This window comes from Lethenteron reissneri, chromosome 33 (genome assembly GCF_015708825.2).
Source record: "Lethenteron reissneri isolate LAM-NWPU_2019-01 chromosome 33, ASM1570882v1, whole genome shotgun sequence".
In the NCBI taxonomy this organism is placed as follows: Eukaryota; Metazoa; Chordata; class Hyperoartia; order Petromyzontiformes; family Petromyzontidae; genus Lethenteron; species Lethenteron reissneri.
The window spans coordinates 14,708,066-14,726,136 of NC_083811.1; the positions used below are offsets into that span (position 1 = coordinate 14,708,066).

Below are 18,071 nucleotides of genomic sequence, written 5' to 3' on the forward strand. Positions count from 1 at the left end.
CAGCTCGTGGGCGGTGGTGGTGGCGGCGGTGTTTGTGGGTGGTGGTGGTGTTGCGAAATCGCATTTTTTTCCATCGGCGTGACCTCAACATTTAAAGTTTACGGCTACTTGCGTTTAGATGCCGCACTCGTCTATTTGTTTTTGAACGTGTGCCGATGGCGTGGTCGCCCGTGTTGACATCGTTAACAATTCAGCTCAACCGCGCGCAACGTTCGCACATCGCGCGGATGGAACTCGCGCGGCAGTGATTTGCCATCACTTTCGCTTCCTCATGGCACAGCAATATAACATGGATAGAGTGCGCAGACTTCGTGAATGGTTCAGCTAGAGGCCGAGAGTGGAACAACACACACCGGCTGCCAGCTACCGAGCCTGTGGACGACTGGCTGATCTCAACTACCTCTGAAAGCTCGTCTTCATTTAAACAGGGACACGTGAATAATCTTTGATATCGCCTTTATTTGATTTGGTGGGGGGGGGGGGGTAAAAAGAGAACCCCCCACATCATTACGTATCAGTCGCTTGGCAGGTCGGATGTGGTCGGGAACAGTGTGCGTATGCGCTGGTACAGAGGCCAAAATACCACTCAAGAGCTTTAAAGCTCCCGCGGGTAGAGGCCCTTCCGCAATCAACGGCGTGTGCGTGCTCTTGCAGGGCTGCACCTTAAGCCTGCACGCCTTTGTGAGCGGAACGTGTCTCGACACATTTGCCTTCGATGACTAATATGTAATCGGGGGTGTTTTGGACAACGGCCCTTCTTGGTAGCACAGAAAGCCCTGAGAGACAGAAGGAATGAGTTGTAGCCCGAAATGTTTATTTTTGTTACCAAATAAAAGTATTTATATTGGCTCCCGAAGTTACCGATGAGTAGTTGAGAAACAAACACTGCAATAATCAAGTGTATTACTACTCATTTGTTAAAACATATTCTAAAATGTTGTTGGCACATGGGCATTATGGGTATCCAAGGTTTATGTATGTTGAACTTGGGTAGCGCCGTGCTAATCGGAGGTGAAGATCCACTTGGCGATTCATTCCTGGGCCCAATTCTCTCAGTATGATTTGCCCAATTCAAAAGTTACCTGCACGTCACTCAATTGGGACTGGACAGCGAATTAATCGCCCACAACAGGCAGACTAATGGCCCAGATCACTCTGGCAAATAATTACCATACTAGACTCGTGAATTCTCACCGGTCCTGGTGTAGGTTACACCCCCACCTCCAGGACTCTCTCACCGTGTCCTTTTTGAGGGGGCTGGGGGGGATTCGATTGAAATAATGAATTCGTGAAGCACGCCTCGGAGCTTATTCAGAATTAAAAACAATCACAATTACCGTCATAAAACCCAAGCGCTGCAATTGGTATTACAAAATCACTTGCAAATATGAAAAATATCCATTCGCGTTCAACAAGAAAAGACAGAAAATGTAAAAAAAAAGAACGCATAACCCAATGTCACGCATTAAAACGAGCACACATTTGACACGTCTAGGCCAGAGTGGAAGAGTAGGCCAAATACCCTCTATAGGGGCTCTTGAGCTCCCTCTAGTGGAGTCCCTTCTGTCAAGTAGCGCACCTCACCACCATTAACCTTACACATTTGACACAGACACGTGATGATGATGGGGGGCGGGAGGAAAGAAGGTTCAGTGGTTAGCACACTGTGCTATGAACCTGCCTGAGTTTTAATCCTGCCCACGATCAACATCAGTGGCGGGTGTGATATCTCTGCTGGTCCTGGGTTCCAATCCAATGGCCTCAGCCCAGTTAGCAGTGGCTCACACAGAGGCACGAAGACTCAGACTCAAAAGTGCAGCGAGTTGGTCTCAGCCCAATTGCCAATACATTCACAAAAACACCCTGAGCACATTAAATTTGGTTTCGCGCTTAATTTGGCTACATTCCAGCTCTGAGAATAAACAATGGTTTAAAAAGTGTCACGTGAACATTACTCTGATATGGCGGGGCGGTTGAGAAAGTGCTGCCTTCTGTGTGGACAAGAAGCTCTGTGATATCCACTTCTGCAGGCTGTCCTCTAACATACAGGGTGGTGCACTGCTCACCGCGAGGGTTTCCAAATAGATCCTTCATCCTGTGATGCGACGCCGATAGCACAAACCATAACACTGGTGCAAACGTGATATTAAAATAAGGGATATGTAAAACCCACTGGATTTGTGATAATTAGTACTTGTTAGCCGTGCACCGATTAAAAGTAAAAGCATCAAGAGTCGATGTTCCTGATTAAAAACCCCCAGACATTGCTTTGTATGTGGCAGAGACAGAGGGGGGGTTAGAGGACAGGGGATATGTCTAGATTTTAGAGATTAAGCGTTATGGTTAGGGTTTAGAGAGTTAGGGATAGGGTTTATAGATGTTAGGGTTAGTGATTGGAAGAGACGGGGATATGGTTATTATAGGATGCCGTAAGGGTTAGTGGTTGGGGATAGAGGGGGAGGGATATGGGGCATTAAGGGGAAATGATGGGGTCCCCATAAGCGCAGTCTTGCTCGATGCCCAGGTTGTAGTCGTTCCCTTTTCCGCCCTTGTAGGAGCTCGTCACGATCCGAGCCCAGCCGTTCTCTCCCTGACTCACACAGAGATACACACAAAGACAAAGATCCCCCATTGAGCCTGAACAGATTGTTGGGGCAAGTGCTGTTAACAGAATCAGAATCTTTATTCCGACTGGAGGAATGCAAGCACCTATGAAGGGCGGCAAAGCACATTGCACCAAGTGCTCATTTGAGGCCGAGTCGACTGAGGGAAGGGCCTGAGACTGGTTCAGATATTTCGACACTGATGTTGGTTGTCGGCAAGAATCGAACTTGGATTGCTAGGTTTGTAGCGCATAGCGATAACCATTGTGCCACCGCACACCCACTCATTCATGCACCTATTTTATTTACCATTTTTATTTTACCAGAAGCGATCTGGCCACAAATGATGGCTGAACGAAGTGGCTTATCAAGTGGATATTTATCAGGCAAATACTCTATACTCACGTTTCTACACGTGGAGGGAAAAAAACGGAGAAAAATCCCACACAACCACAGGGAGACGTGCAAACTCCGAATACACACGCATCAGGTCAGTATCGAACCCACAACATTCTGCGTAACAGGCGAGGTAGGTAACATATCGCCACCGTCGCCCCCTACTCTTCCAGTGAGCAAACAACTATAAAAGGTCACACCACACAACGACGACTCACCCAGGGCTCTCCCCAGGAATTGCGGACAACCCAGTACTCAGCGCCTCCCTCCTCCTTGTCCACGCCCCACCCGACCACCGACACGATATGATTCTCAAAGGGGGTAGGAATGAACTCCGTGTAGAGGCCGCCGGTGTAGTTGTGGAACTTCGAGGTGGACATCAGTCCACAGCTGAGACACGCACACACACACACAGAGATGGACATAGTCGGGAGACACACACACACACAGAGACAAAGTCGGGAGACACACACACACACACAGAGACAAAGTCGGGAGACACACACACACACACATAAAGACAAAGTCATGAGACACACACATAGAGACAAAGTCATACACATACATGGAAACACCGAGACACAAAGAAACACGGAGACAGAGTTGCACACACAGAGACATGAATACATGTGTATATATGAACACACGCATATACACTTATACAAGCATCATCAGTCGTGGTCAAACCACAGCTATGCACTCCAACTCGCTCACCCACTCATTAACTCACCTGCTCACCTACTATTATTATTGCATACGGCAACTTGTTCAGGAGCTAATTGCCAATGTCAAAGTCTGCTGGACACGAGAGGCATTCAGGAGAGAGTTTGTATAAATGTACTATTCCTCCATTTGAGGGAGCGCAGAACAAAGTGGTTTACGATATATTCCATAGTTTGCGTTGCATGGCCGCATTCGCACTGCGGCTTGTCTTCTAATTTTCCATTCACAAAGGAGACGTTAGCAACAGTTTGTTGATGTTTTGAGAAAATAAAAAAAAACAGGAGGCGTAAGGTTTGGATCTCGAATGAGGTGTTTATTTTGGACGTCAGTGTTATTCCATTGTTCAGTAGCATTCCTCCGAATCCTGGCAAGAACTGCTTTTTGTGTTCAATTTGCTCCCCTTACCCCGCACCTCCAATTAGCACGGTTGGCTACGTATGGTACGAAAGAAGTTCCACGTTTGTACGATTCCAGGATGGTGACAATGCATTCCCAGAAGGGAGATCATCAGGACTTGAGACAGTAGCGAGGTAGAATGTTGAGGCCCTGGTTGATGGGCAAGTTGTCGTTGGCAAGGAGTTGTGTAAACTCCCTTAAAGTTTGTCTGTGCGGATATTTGGCGGCAGAATGTTCTCCAGAACAAGGAGCCACGGAGATTGGTGCCGGTTTCAGTATTCCGGTTATAATCCGCATTGTGTTATTTGTGCCGCTGAGTAGACCAGTGATAGGGTGTGGCAGTTCACAGCACATCAGCCGAGGCGCCCCCAGGTCATTCCTCCAAGTTTCTACAGCAGGGCGATTCTGGATTTCATGTATTCACAGACGTGTTTTATGTGGGGCGAGAAAGGTCAGGCTTCTATCCATGATAACCCAAGATTTATTTTCAGTGGGGTCATAGTGCAATGGGCTACCGCAGGAGGACACATCATGAGTGGCGTCCGCTGCGCAATCGTTCAGGTGGAATATGCGTGGTGGTTTTGGAAGGATATGATCACTCTCCAGCGACATAAAAATGCCTCCAATAATATTCGACCAGCTATTAAGAATATTGGCACGTTGTCGAGGTTTGTGCCCTGTGCATAAAGGACCATAACCTGCATACATCAATTTTTGAGATGTACATGGTCGGTCACTAACTAATCCACTCACGAAATTACCCACCCATTTCACTAGTTCCCCTCACCTGATAGGTCCGTTCTTGTAGATCTCGCGTTGCATGTTCTCTCTCCCCGTGACCGCGCCGTAGTCGCCCACTCTCCACCGGGTGAAGTTCTTGATGTTGAAGCAAACCCCAAATGTGGTGCATGTGCCACATTCATTGAACCCATTGCAGTCTGCGGGTCAGCATCAGCAATAGTAGCATCATCATCACCAGCAGTAGCATCATCAGAATCAGTAGTAGTAGCAGCAGCAGTAGCAGCATCAGCAACATTATCGGCAGTAATATCATCAACATCATTATCACCGGAATGACCATCTTCATGGTCACCAGAGAATGCATCTCCTTTCTCGAGTGAACACATCCGATATCTCTGGTGAACGTATCTGCTATCTGTCCTTCGTGAATACAATTCCACTCTCACGTAAATGGATTTCCTATCTCTCTTGTGAATACATTTCATCTTTCACGAATGCATTGTCTTTCTCTGGTAAATAGTTTTGCCCTCCACATTTAGAAACATTCCATTTGTTTATTTGGTTTAACACGTAGGCTTTCGCGACCAATATTAGTTTATTTGGCTACTATAAATTCCCACATCATAAGCCATGTGTAGTCAGGTCGTCTCTGAAAGATAGATCATAGTTCAGTGGGCTTAACCTGGTAAAAAAAAACAGCAATAGTAGATCCATCTGGTTATTACACGTCACGTCCAACATGCCCCCGTGTGCGTCTCACCTTGGTCCTTAGCCTGATAGTTGTTACACGTCTCGTCCGGCACGCCGTGCGTGTGAGCGAATTTCCACACTCCCATGTGGTCTCCTCCCTCACAGGAGCCAGCGCCTCCACAGTCGATCACATGCTGCACAGAGAGATAGGCCAGTGGCCAGACTCCGCCACGCCGGATGTTGATGCGGTCTAGAAAAGGAGAGAGGAGGAGGTGGAGACATCCTGATTATAAGCCGGGCGGTGGTGGCTACACACGCCTGTAAACCGGCACTGTGGAGGCGTCGATTGGTGAATTGCACAGATGATTGTGAAATTCTCTTTCTGTGGGGGCATTGAAGGTGTGCCATACCCCGAGTCGCCGGAAGGCAGTTAAGCAAAAATTCAGACTCCACCCTGTTCCGTCCGTATGAGACAGTGTTTCCCCCTCGCATATATAATAATACATTTTGCTCTTTCTGGCAATAAAACAGTGTGTAGATGTTCAAACACCAAATATACATTAAGTCTGCATAAACCACACATACTTGTGGCATGCCATGCAAAAACACTCACAAACATGCTCTGATAATGTATGCATTGTATTTGAAACGGATTGGTCAACAAAGACAGCCTTCTTTATAGCTTTGTCTCACCAGTGTTAGACCAGAGAATGCCAAAAGGCAAACAATACAAAGACAATGTGAGTAGTTGCATATAGTATTGTATGTACATAAAACTGCTAAACCTGAGCTATGAATTTATTTGGTGTTGAACATCTTAACACATGTTTTATTGACAGAAAGGGCAAAACCTATTCTTATTTTTGATACCGACTCGATATTTCCCCTTCATCACATATGGGTTTTCTACAGCTGTTCGGGTGTCCTCCCACGTGTAAACATGCATTAATTGGCCAATAACACCTTAATATACAGAGGACCGCAGAACTGGGGCAATTGTTGGTGCGGGCTTGCCGCATGGCTGCTGCCTTCACGCTCGACTGTAGTTCATCCTCAAAGCCTCCGAGTCGATATCTCTCTTTGAGAATAATAAGTCGAAATCATTATTATGACCATCACCTTCACCATCTCCACCAACGTTACAAAAACCACCTCCTCCACCATGACCACCACCAGTGGTGGCATTCAATTCATTATCACCACCCACCACTGGCCTCTTCTTCTTTTGTATAGCTAATGTAGATGCAGAGTAACGACTACAATTTCGCATCCAGGTGGTCAAGCCCAGATAACCACGCCAGGAGCAGCAAAATGTATCACTGATGTCTCCTTCGTATTTGTGGATCGGGCATTGCGTCGTTATACTTTGCACGGTCCGTTCTGGATGACCACAAATCGCACACTGGAGAGTTTTTCATTTTCCATTTGTACATCGGGTTTGTGCAGTGGATGCGATTTTGGGTGGACCATGAGCTTAGTGAAAGATCAAACCCAGAGATCTTCTGTGTTGGGTCTTTCAAAAGGTGCTTGGAGTGAAAGATGGCAGCCTTCACACGACCCACTCTGTTAAGTGAGAATTCACGACGAGCGAACATCGATCATTGATATCCCGGTCTCCAGGGCAACAACATAAGCCAACACCACTGGTGATAATATCAATGAAATCTTTACCCCCTCCCTGGCCCCCAACTCCCTCCATGCACCTACCGGCCATGGCGCTGGTGGATCCCATGGCCCAGCAGGAGCCGCAGTATTGTGGGATGTGCTGGTTGCGAGTCGGACTCACAAAGTTCCTCCGTCCTACGTCCCTCCAGTCCCACGCGACCGGCAGATCCTGTACAGACATGCTCTCATGGGGCCGCGGGTAGGTCCTACCAACCAGACACATGCCGGGGTGTGGAGACACACACACATGCACAGGTAAGTCCTGGGAAACAAATGGACACATGGATATACTGAGACAGATATACATAAACACACGCACAATATTACGATCATGATCATCATCATTATAATAAAACAATACACACTGACACTACTCCTATAGGGACTGGGTAGCAAAAAACAAGACACTGAGACATGCGGTGACACAGAGACAAATATTTTAATGTCTTGTTGATTTCCTTACTTATCCAGAAAATACCAAGTCATACGACTCGTTTTCAGGAGGGTCCTGCATTGTGTTTTTTTTATTTTAAGAGGATTTGAGCCAATTAAAGATTGTTAATACAAGTGGGAGGAAAACGGAGCACCCGGAGAAAACCCCATGCACGCAAAGGTGTAACTCTCTTGCCCTGTACAGATGGAAGCAATGAGCTAGGGTACGATACCTCGATGCCCACATTTGTGCGATCCCTCAACCCTCGCTGCCTCCACAGTGGTCGATTACAGGCGTGCGCAACCACATATACGTATGGATACAAAGATGAATACGTACACGCACTCATGCTCGATACACAGATGCACGAGCCTAAAGATACACAAAACATACATGCATACGCGACGCATGACACGCAGAGATATACACACATACATACACATTCGGCTCGAGTTGATGGTCTAGAGCTTAGTCAATAGTACGGCCCACACATTCACCTAAAGTGAATTGGTTGTCTAGACCAGGGGTCGGCAACCTACGGCTCCGGAGCCGCATGCAGCTCTTTACGGGCTGCTTCTTGACGATATGTACGTACGTACAGTATGTACTCAGATGCATTGCGGCTCTTGAAATACTGAATTTTGTACCGAATTGGAAAGAAATGTCTCTTCTTGTTATTTTGGTTGCCGACCCCTGGTCTAGACAATGCTAAGAGCACTGTACATTCAATACAGTAAAACCGAGGCTAGCTGGATTTTGCATAAGCCGTACGAGGTCAGCTGACTAAAGACATTCGTAAAATGTGAGAATTGCAAAACAACAGTAAATATAATGTGCGTAGAGTAAATTCGCCACATGAGGCTCTGGCCTTCCCAAATTATCCAATATTCTGAATGATGTACAATGATACTCCGCAGTGCCTTCTGCACAAATAGAAAAAAAATCCAATTTTTTTTCCAAACCCACACACCATACACATTAAACACACACCATGCATCAATTATATACAAAACTTTGGATTTGTGTCGCAGACTAAGGGATTTATACTTCAATCCCTTTCCATTACGACTTGATGTTGTTGCAGATTACATTTCTGAGAAGTCCAAAGCAACAGGTCTGCACTAACGCTCACCACGTACGCCGCCACTAGACTGAGTCGTTGTTTTGGTAATAGCGCGCAAAGTCGCTGCACGTGCATGCCGAAATTGGACCCTTCGGTACGGCAATTAAGCTCATGGCGAATTACTAATACTGCATATAAGCGCAGCCGTGCCGAATTATCCACAAATATGAATGATCAAATACCGAAATAACGAGGTTTCACTGTACTTTATACTCTAGAATGTGTTATGCAATGCGTAATGTATCAGAAAATGCACGATAACTAAGGCATTGTGTAGAATGTATAAACTATGTTCAAGTATTTCTAGATTTGAAGCTTTCGTGACTGCAATGATTCATATTCTTAGGTTTTTTCGGTAAAGTCACGTAGGTAAAAACATTAAAAAGTAAAATAAAATGAAAATAAAATAAAAATCACGACGTTTCGGAGGCAACACAAGCTTCCGTCTTCAGGTGGTACCGTCACAGCGACGACGGCTGTATCAAGTAAATGAGAAATTGTAGGAGCTACCACTCCGTTTATATAATGGTTGAAGATATAATGGTTATAATGGTTGCCCCACCACCATCTTCAACCATTATATAAACGGAGTGGTAGCTCCTACAATCTCTCATTTACTTGATCCAGCCGTCGTGGCTGTGACGGTACCACCTGAAGACGGAAGCTTGTGTTGCCTCCGAAACGTCGTGATTTTTATTTTATTTTCATTTTATTTTCCTTTTTAATGTTTTTACCTACGTGACTTTACCTAAAAAAATCTAAGAATATGTTCAAGTAGCATACATGTCACACAATGCTCCATGGTGGGGGGAGGCCCCTGAAGGGCGCCACTGGGCAGTTGGAGGCAGTCGCCCATCAGCAACAACGGAGAGGCGGAGAAGCGACGGGTGACTATAACGCAGCAGAGCCTGGTGGTGCATCTGCCAGTCATCTGTCAACCGATGGCAACTGGGACTGTCCCGCGAGCTCCCACCAGCGAGACTTCCACCCTTGACGTGGCCGTATGGTGCACCTATCCTGGCACAAACGCAGTGGAAGGGTCACAGCCACTTGGTGGCAAATGGCGGCTATTGTTGTTGATTGGGGAGCGTGGTGGGGGATGGGGGGGACGGTGAACCGTCGGACATACTGTACCTGGCATATGGCATACTGTACACTGTTGGTCTTTACTCTATAAAATAACACACTCCCAGTAACACGGGGTTCTTGTGTTTTTACATTTCATTTTAATTATCTCAATATAACATTGGTCAATCAAACTGTGGCCTTAAAAGAAAAAAACGAATAGGTGACGATTCAGGCAATGTCCTTACTCCACAGCACGCAAACCAGAGTATTCGAAGGGCTATGGCTCAAAAGCGTTGTATAAAATGTTTTATTTATTTTTACGTAAAAGAGTTATTGACGAACGCGTTGAGTTTGCGTGGCTGTGAACCACTGCCAACGTAGCAAGCAGCATCATCATCATCATCGCCGACTCCAGTGTTTAATGAGTGTTGTTACACACTTCTACTTCAAGACACCGGCATAATCTGAAACTAGGAGAGCACTTATTTAACAGTCCTTGCTTCCCTGAATGAGGGTAGTTTTTACAATACAGCCGCGTTAAATAAGAAGAGGCTTTTACCCCTTTCTGGCAAGAAAAACGGGTGTTTTCAGGTGTTCAAACACCGAATACTGCAGACACCTTTTGCAAGGCGTCAGGTCGACATAAACGACACATACATGTGAACCTTATGGCATGACCCCGGGGTCCCGAATAAACGGAAGTCAAAATCGTAATAAATGTATTTAGTTTTGGCGACTCCGTCCCACCACGCACATAGACGCCATGAACCACCTGGCGCGGATCATTCTCCTGTCCTGTCGTGTCCAGATATTTAACAGATGAGATGCGTTGCACCGTTAATTCCTCCTGTTTGATAATACTTCTCGTGTCCGTATGCATCTGTGCAGATTGGCTTTTCTGCGGTTAAGCCATAGTCGCCACATACCGCTCGTATCAATGCGGTTAAGAGGAGTGGCGACCCCACTACTCTGTAGCGTGACATTGGTATAAACGCTTGTTACAATATGAACAGAGCATTGAAAACGCGTACTATTTTATTAACTGTTTACAAAGTGTGTTCACTAATCAACACTGAGAAACACGATAATTGACAGAGGGGTGTAAATTCTATTTTAGATGGTGTATTTGAATAGAGGTACTGCAGGTAAGTGGTTTTCAGTTTTAAAGGCATCGTTTAACAAGACAACACTTGACACCATTCTTCAAACCCATTAGTTAAAATGTGCAAAGTTTTTGTTTACATTCTAATTCTAGATTTGAAGCTTACATTCTAATGTTTATGCGAGAGCCGGAGGCTAATGGTACTCTGAGGTCCCGCCATGAGGTTCATGTGGCAAACGTGCAACACAAATGTCACGTAGATATAGAACTGGTGAGACATGGCCACAACAAAGGCTGCCGGCACTGGTGTAGGCCAGTTTCAAAGACTGCATTCATAATCATCAGAGCATGTTTGGCCACAAGTATGTGTGATTAATACAGACTTGACGCCTTGCGAAAAAAATGTATCTTTTGGTTATTTTAACATCTTAACGCCTCTCCGTTTCATTTCCGAAGGATAAACGCCTATTATTTTTTTTCAACACTTTGATGCTGACAAAAAAAGATCCCATAGACACAGCTGTGCAAGTCCCGTAGACTCAGAGGCTCGTCCAGTTAATAATACATTAGTCCCTTCAACCGAAAATCGTTAATGAAAGGAGCAACACTTTAAGCCAAATCTAAACAAGAGTGTTTGTTGAACCAATGATGCTACTCGCTAACAGCATTTGCTCCAAAAGTCTGTTAAAGTCTTTGTCAAGCAAATGTGACTCAACAGATAAGACATTTAATGTCGAAATCAGCCCAGAGCTGTCCCAATTGCAGCCCAAATCGCCCTTTCAGAAGGCCGTGTGGCCGATGGGATGTCTAAACAAGTACTTTGGGTTTTTTGCGGTGGCACGGGTTTGAGAAGGAAGCAAGTTGTTTGCGTACTGTATTCAGTATAATCATAATCAACGTTTTTGGGTTTAGATCGCGTTTATTTATAAATGTGTCGTAACCCTCCACCACCCGACACGGCCAATCAGTAAAAATGTGTCCCAAAAACGTTGATTATGAATAACATTAGTCGCGAAAGCCTACGTGTTAAACTGTATTCATTATAAACCAAAGGACAGGAAGGGTTTGGACATTCCCAAAGTTAAGTTTCACAATAAAAACACCTAAATGTCAAATCTGTGGTGATTTGAGAAACATCCCCGATAAGCAGCCTCCCACGGAGAGGTTGTTGGTGCGTCACACAAGTATTGGACAATGGTGAGAGTGAGACAAGACGGTCGTACATGGTACATGTGGTGTGTCTGTGCCAGTCATTGGTGATCGGGCTAAAAACCACCAACTCGTGAGACTTGAGAACCCAGAGCCCGTGGGCCTCCTGCGTGAGGGTCACTGGTGACCGCGCGGATGTTTAAACAGTCAAGGCCGAGTCGACCTAAGGGAGACCCAAGACCGGTTCCGATATTCGCCAATGTTGGTCGAACTACTGCGCCAGCCACTTTCCACGTACGCTCAGTTGCACACTCCACATTCCTGTGCCGGTACAGTACGTCCGCAGTAACTCACAAGCGCTGCTCAGAGTGACTGGGCTCCCTGTCTCTCTGCCTCTCTCTCTCACCTCACTCCCATGAGGTGTCTGTCGTGCGCCGGAGAGAAGCACCCGCGGGCTTCGTTCGCCATGGCAGAGACGAGGAAGAGAGAGAGCAAAGCGAGGAGGCCGAAAACGGCACAGAGACAAGACGCCGCCATTGTACTCGAGTCTGGCGGCTCATGGATGGCGCGGCCTTATATAGGGGGGGGATACCAGCCTCAGCCCACTGCGCCTACCACTCGCCCGAGCCCTCCACCCCACCACTCGCCCGAGCCTCACCCCCCCCCCTCCCGTGCCGTGGTCTACCAGCCCCACCCCACCACTCACCCGTGCTGTGGTCTACCAGTCCCACCCACCACTCACCCGTGCCGTGGTCTACCAGCCCACCCCACCACTCACCCGTGCCGTGGTCTACCAGTCCCACCCCACCACTCACCCGTGCCGTGGTCTACCAGTCCCACCCCACCACTCACCCGTGCTGTGGTCTACCAGCCTCACTCCACCACTCACCCGTGCCGTGGTCTACCAGCCTCACTCCACCACTCACCCGTGCCGTGGTCTACCAGTCTCACCCCACCACTCACCCGTGCTGTGGTCTACCAGCCCCCCACCACTCACCCGTGCCGTGGTCTACCAGCCCCACCCCCCACTCACCCGTGCTGTGATCTACTAGTCCCACTCCACCACCACTCACCCGTGCCGTGGTCTACCAGTCTCACCCCACCACTCACCCGTGCCGTGGTCTACCAGTCCCACCCACCACTCACCCGTGCCGTGGTCTACCAGTCCACCCCACCACTCACCCGTGCCGTGGTCTACCAGTCCCCACCCACCACTCACCCGTGCCGTGGTCTACCAGTCCCCCCACCACTCACCCGTGCCGTGGTCTACCAGCCTCACTCCACCACTCACCCGTGCCGTGGTCTACCAGCCTCACTCCACCACTCACCCGTGCCGTGGTCTACCAGTCTCACCCCACCACTCACCCGTGCTGTGGTCTACCAGCCCCACCCACCACTCACCCGTGCCGTGGTCTAACAGTCTCACTCCACCACTCACCCGTGCCGTGGTCAACCGTTCCCACCCCACCACTCACCCGTGCCGTGGTCTACCAGCCTCACCCCACCACTCACCCGTGCCGTGGTCTACCAGCCTCACCCCACCACTCACCCGTGCTGTGGTCTAACAGTCTCACTCCACCACTCACCCGTGCCGTGGTCTACCAGCCTCACCCCACCACTCACCCGTGCTGTGGTCTAACAGCCTCACCCCACCACTCACCCGTGCCGTGGTCGACCAGTCCCACCCCACCACTCACCCGTGCCGTGGTCTACCAGTCTCACTCCACCACTCACCCGTGCCGTGGTCTACCAAGTCCACCCCACCACTCACCCTGCCGTGGTCTACCAGTCTCACCTCCCCACTCCCCGTGCCGTGGTCTACCAGTCTCACCCCACCAACTCACCCGTGCGTGGTCTACCAGTCCCACCCACCACTCACCCGTGCCGTGGTCTACAGTCCCACCCACCACTCACCCGTGCCGTGGTCTACCAGTCCCACCCACCACTCACCCGTGCCGTGGTCTACCAGTCCACCCACCACTCACCCGTGCCGTGGTCTAGCATCTCACCCCACCACTCACCCGTGCTGTGTCTACCAGCCCCACCCACCACTCACCCGTGCCGTGGTCAACAGTTCTCACTCCCACCAACTCACCCCGTGCCGTGGTCAACCGTTCACACCCCACCACTCACCCGGGCCGTGGTCTACCAGCCTCACCCACCCCTCCACCCGTTGCCGTGGTCTACCAGCCATCACCCCACCACTCACCCGTGCCGTGGTCTACCAGCCTCACCCCACCACTCACCCGTGCCGTGGTCTACCAGCCTCACCCCACCACTCACCCATGCCGTGGTCTAACAGTCTCACTCCACCACTCACCCGTGCCGTGGTCTACCAGCCTCACCCCACCACTCACCCGTGCCGTGGTCTAACAGTCTCACTCCACCACTCACCCGTGCCGTGGTCGACCAGTCCCACCCCACCACTCACCCGTGATGTGGTCTACCAGTCCCACCCCACCACTCACCCATGCTGTGGTCGACCAGTACCACCCCACCACTCACCCGTGCCGTGGTCTACCAGTCTCACCCCACCACTCACCCGTGCCGTGGTCTACCAGTCTCACCCCAAAACTCACCCGTGCCGTGGTCTACCAGTCTCACCCCAAAACTCACCCGTGCTGTGATCTACCAGTCCCACCTCACCACTCACCCGTGCCGTGGTCTACCAGTCTCACCCCACCACTCACCCGTGCCGTGTTCTACCAGTTCCACCACACCACTCACCCATGCCGTGGTCTACCGTTCCCACCCCACCACTCACCCGTGCCGTGGTCTACCAGTCTCACCCCACCACTCACCCGTGCCGTGGTCTACCAGTCTCACCCCACCACTCACCCGTGCCGTGTTCTACCAGTTCCACCACACCACTCACCCGTGCCGTGGTCTACCGTTCCCACCCCACCACTCACCCGTGCCGTGGTCTACCAGTCTCACCCCACCACTCACCCGTGCCGTGGTCTACCAGTCTCACCCCACCACTCACCCGTGCCGTGTTCTACCAGTTCCACCACACCACTCACCCGTGCCGTGGTCTACCGTTCCCACCCCACCACTCACCCGTGCCGTGGTCTACCAGTCCCACCCCACCACTCACCCGTGCCCTGGTCAACCTGTGGCGCGTTAGGAATTAACCACTCTTTTAATTATTTTTTCGTGCAGCTTGGGAGTAAAGTGTGGTTTTATGAAAGTCCTGATGTGCTGTGCAGTACATCAATGCACGTGTGTACACCAGCCTGCGATAACTGAGTTGGGCCTGTGGGTGGCTGGCAGGGTTATTGATTAACCCCACTTGTACACCAGTCACGTGGTTAATGGCGACTCAGTTGAGGATTGCTGTGTGTGACACCACGTGCTGTGGCATTTTACAAGTAAAGGACCCAAAGGTTGTTTTTGATCGTTATATAAATGTTCTAGACTTGTTCTAGACTTCAAGCTTGGCTTTTAAATGTTAGTTTGTGATATATTCAATAGGAGGGGTTTTAGCACTGTGCACTGTAAAGGATGACATACTGTAGTTAATACTTGTAATTATCTAACCCTAATATTGTTTATTCTATATCCATGCCCATGCACCCAGAGTATGACTACTTGCAATGCTATTGAGAATAGACCACATATACAGTCGTAAGTTGTACAATGGTGACAAGTACATTATGTATACTGTACACATACAGTACCGATAATGGGTGTAAAATTATAGACTGATCATTTCTTTGTCAGTGGGCAAACGTACAAAATCAGCAGGGGATCAAATACTTTTTTCCCTCACTGTAGATAGACATTTAGCTTGGGATTAAAGTAATATTCGAATAGTGACGTGCAAAGGTTATTGTCAAAGACAAAAATGGTTTATCAGTAGTTGAATTGGGTTTAAGTGAAACTGTTATTGATTAACCGGACTGGTACACCAGTCACATGGTTAATGGCGAATCGGTTGAGGATTGCTGTGTGTGACACACGTGATGTTGCATTTTACAGATTGAACACAATAAATGTCTTTGCCCTTGATTTGGACCACCTGCCCACGTCCTCCATTTCGAGTGCGCAACATACCAGTCTCACTCCACCACTCACCCGTGCCCTGGTCTACCGGCCTCCACCTCTTAATAGAGCCTCACTCCATCACTCATCCGTGCCTTAGGCTATCAGCCTCGATCTACCATTCACTAGTGTCACCCAATGACTTAACCAAGCCTCACTCCCGTACTCACCCGTGCATTGGTCGACCAGACTCACTCCACCATCAAGACAAAATCAGCATCCACTCCTGGCATTCCCAATTTTCATTACCGAGAAGCTTCTGCGTTACTTTCCTCGCCCTCTCTATGGCTTCTTCACTTTGAGCACTTTAACCTCTTACGCTTCCAGAGTGTATCTACCTAAGGGGTAAGCGTACTCACATTGTAAATGTTGTGGATTTGCTCTCCAACACACCAGTGTGCTATACTAGTAACGAATTGGCATGTTCTCATTACGCGACAAACCTTGGCTGTGTTTGGTGGTGGCGGGTTTAACGACACATTTATATTTACGAGATCTAACCTAAAACACCTATGTTATGGATGATATTGGTCGCGAAAGCCTACGTGTTAAACAGATTACCTTACTCATTATCTTCACTCTTATCGCTGCAGCAGCTACTTCATGCTCTCAATTGATATATTCAGCCCTGTGTGCTCTGGTTTTAAGAACGGATGTCTAATGTTGTTCCCTGGGGACAATGTCAGAATAAGAAGTGTATTTCCCGAGTAGGGCTCATTGAGCTAAGAAGCTTATTCAAGGGCGATTCGGCCGGCAGTCAGCATCAAATCATTCCACAATTACGGATTTAAAAAAACCCAACAGCCTCAGTCTTACCATCGGCTTGTGTGACTCCTGTTCACACTGTGTTACGTCTCTCGCCGCTACAAACCCCCAAGTAACCTGGTTCCAGGAGCATCCCCCTGTGCTGTTCCGCATATGACAGCTCTGTGATTGCCTGGAACGCAACGACATGGGATAAAGGCGTGTATACACCTTTCACAAATTGGATATCAAATAAATTACGTAACTGCGACTGCGGTGACGTCCTAGACAATGGCGTTGTCGCTGCGATCCACACAACATCTACCGCCTCCTTGAACCGGTTGTAAAAACTAAATTCCGGCCAGGGTAACGATGCGTGCATCTTTAACTATAAACGCGTTTCAAAATTGTTGCTTTTTCCTGCCTGCCAGAACGAAGACATAGCAATTGCCTGTTATGAATTATGTTTGAAAGAAACGTTTCTACAAGTGTGTTTTTCAAGTTTTCTATGGTGAGGTGCATTCAACCGGTTCGTGACCTTACAATACATCTCAGCAGTGGCCAGGTATTAACTCCAATTCTTTCTTGGAGATTGAGCCCCACCCACCAAGAACAACTTATCCTGCGACAGCCAATTCGAGTACGTCGTACTTAAATTGTAAACATTGTGGTTTTACTCTCCAACACACCTGTGTGCTGAACTAGTAACTAATTGACATGTTTTGTATACGTGACAAACCTTACTAACTGGCTGTTCGGTGATGGCGAGTTTAATGACACATTTATATTTACGTTATCTTACCCAAAAAAACCTATCATGGATGCGATTGGTCGTGAAAGCCTATTTCTTTTTAAAACCTAGAATAGATGATTCCTATTGGCTGCTAAACTACAACTGTTGAAATTTGAATTGAACTCTGCCTCATGTTATGAAAGCATAAATCTGGCATCATTCTGGAAATTCTACCCGGGACTCTTGGAGAAGTGAGGCATTGCGCGTGCGTGGACTTGGGGACATGTTGCGTGCAGATGGCACATCAGTAAATAGCCACATCGTTGGAACACGGTGTGTGTTTTTCTTACGAGCAGAGTTCCAGCATGACAGAGAACGCTGGAACACAACGCAACAATTCGGGTAGACCATCTATATGGTCTACCCGAGTGCTGGTGGATTTGTTGCAGTCGGTATCCGTA

General features: G+C 48.3%; 1 protein-coding gene across 1 annotated transcript; it reads right to left on the minus strand.

Moving 5' to 3' along the window:
- Positions 1-439: 439 nt before the first annotated feature.
- CTSZ (cathepsin Z) lies at positions 440-12,653 on the minus strand. Its single transcript, XM_061564693.1, has 6 exons — positions 12,496-12,653; positions 7,257-7,420; positions 5,620-5,799; positions 4,906-5,056; positions 3,218-3,389; positions 440-2,590 (listed from the first exon to the last, which is right to left on the minus strand). The coding sequence occupies exons 1-6, from the start codon at positions 12,624-12,626 to the stop codon at positions 2,474-2,476; spliced, it is 915 nt and encodes a 304-aa protein (XP_061420677.1). The 5' UTR covers positions 12,627-12,653; the 3' UTR covers positions 440-2,473.
- Between the last annotated feature and the right edge of the window lie 5,418 nt (positions 12,654-18,071).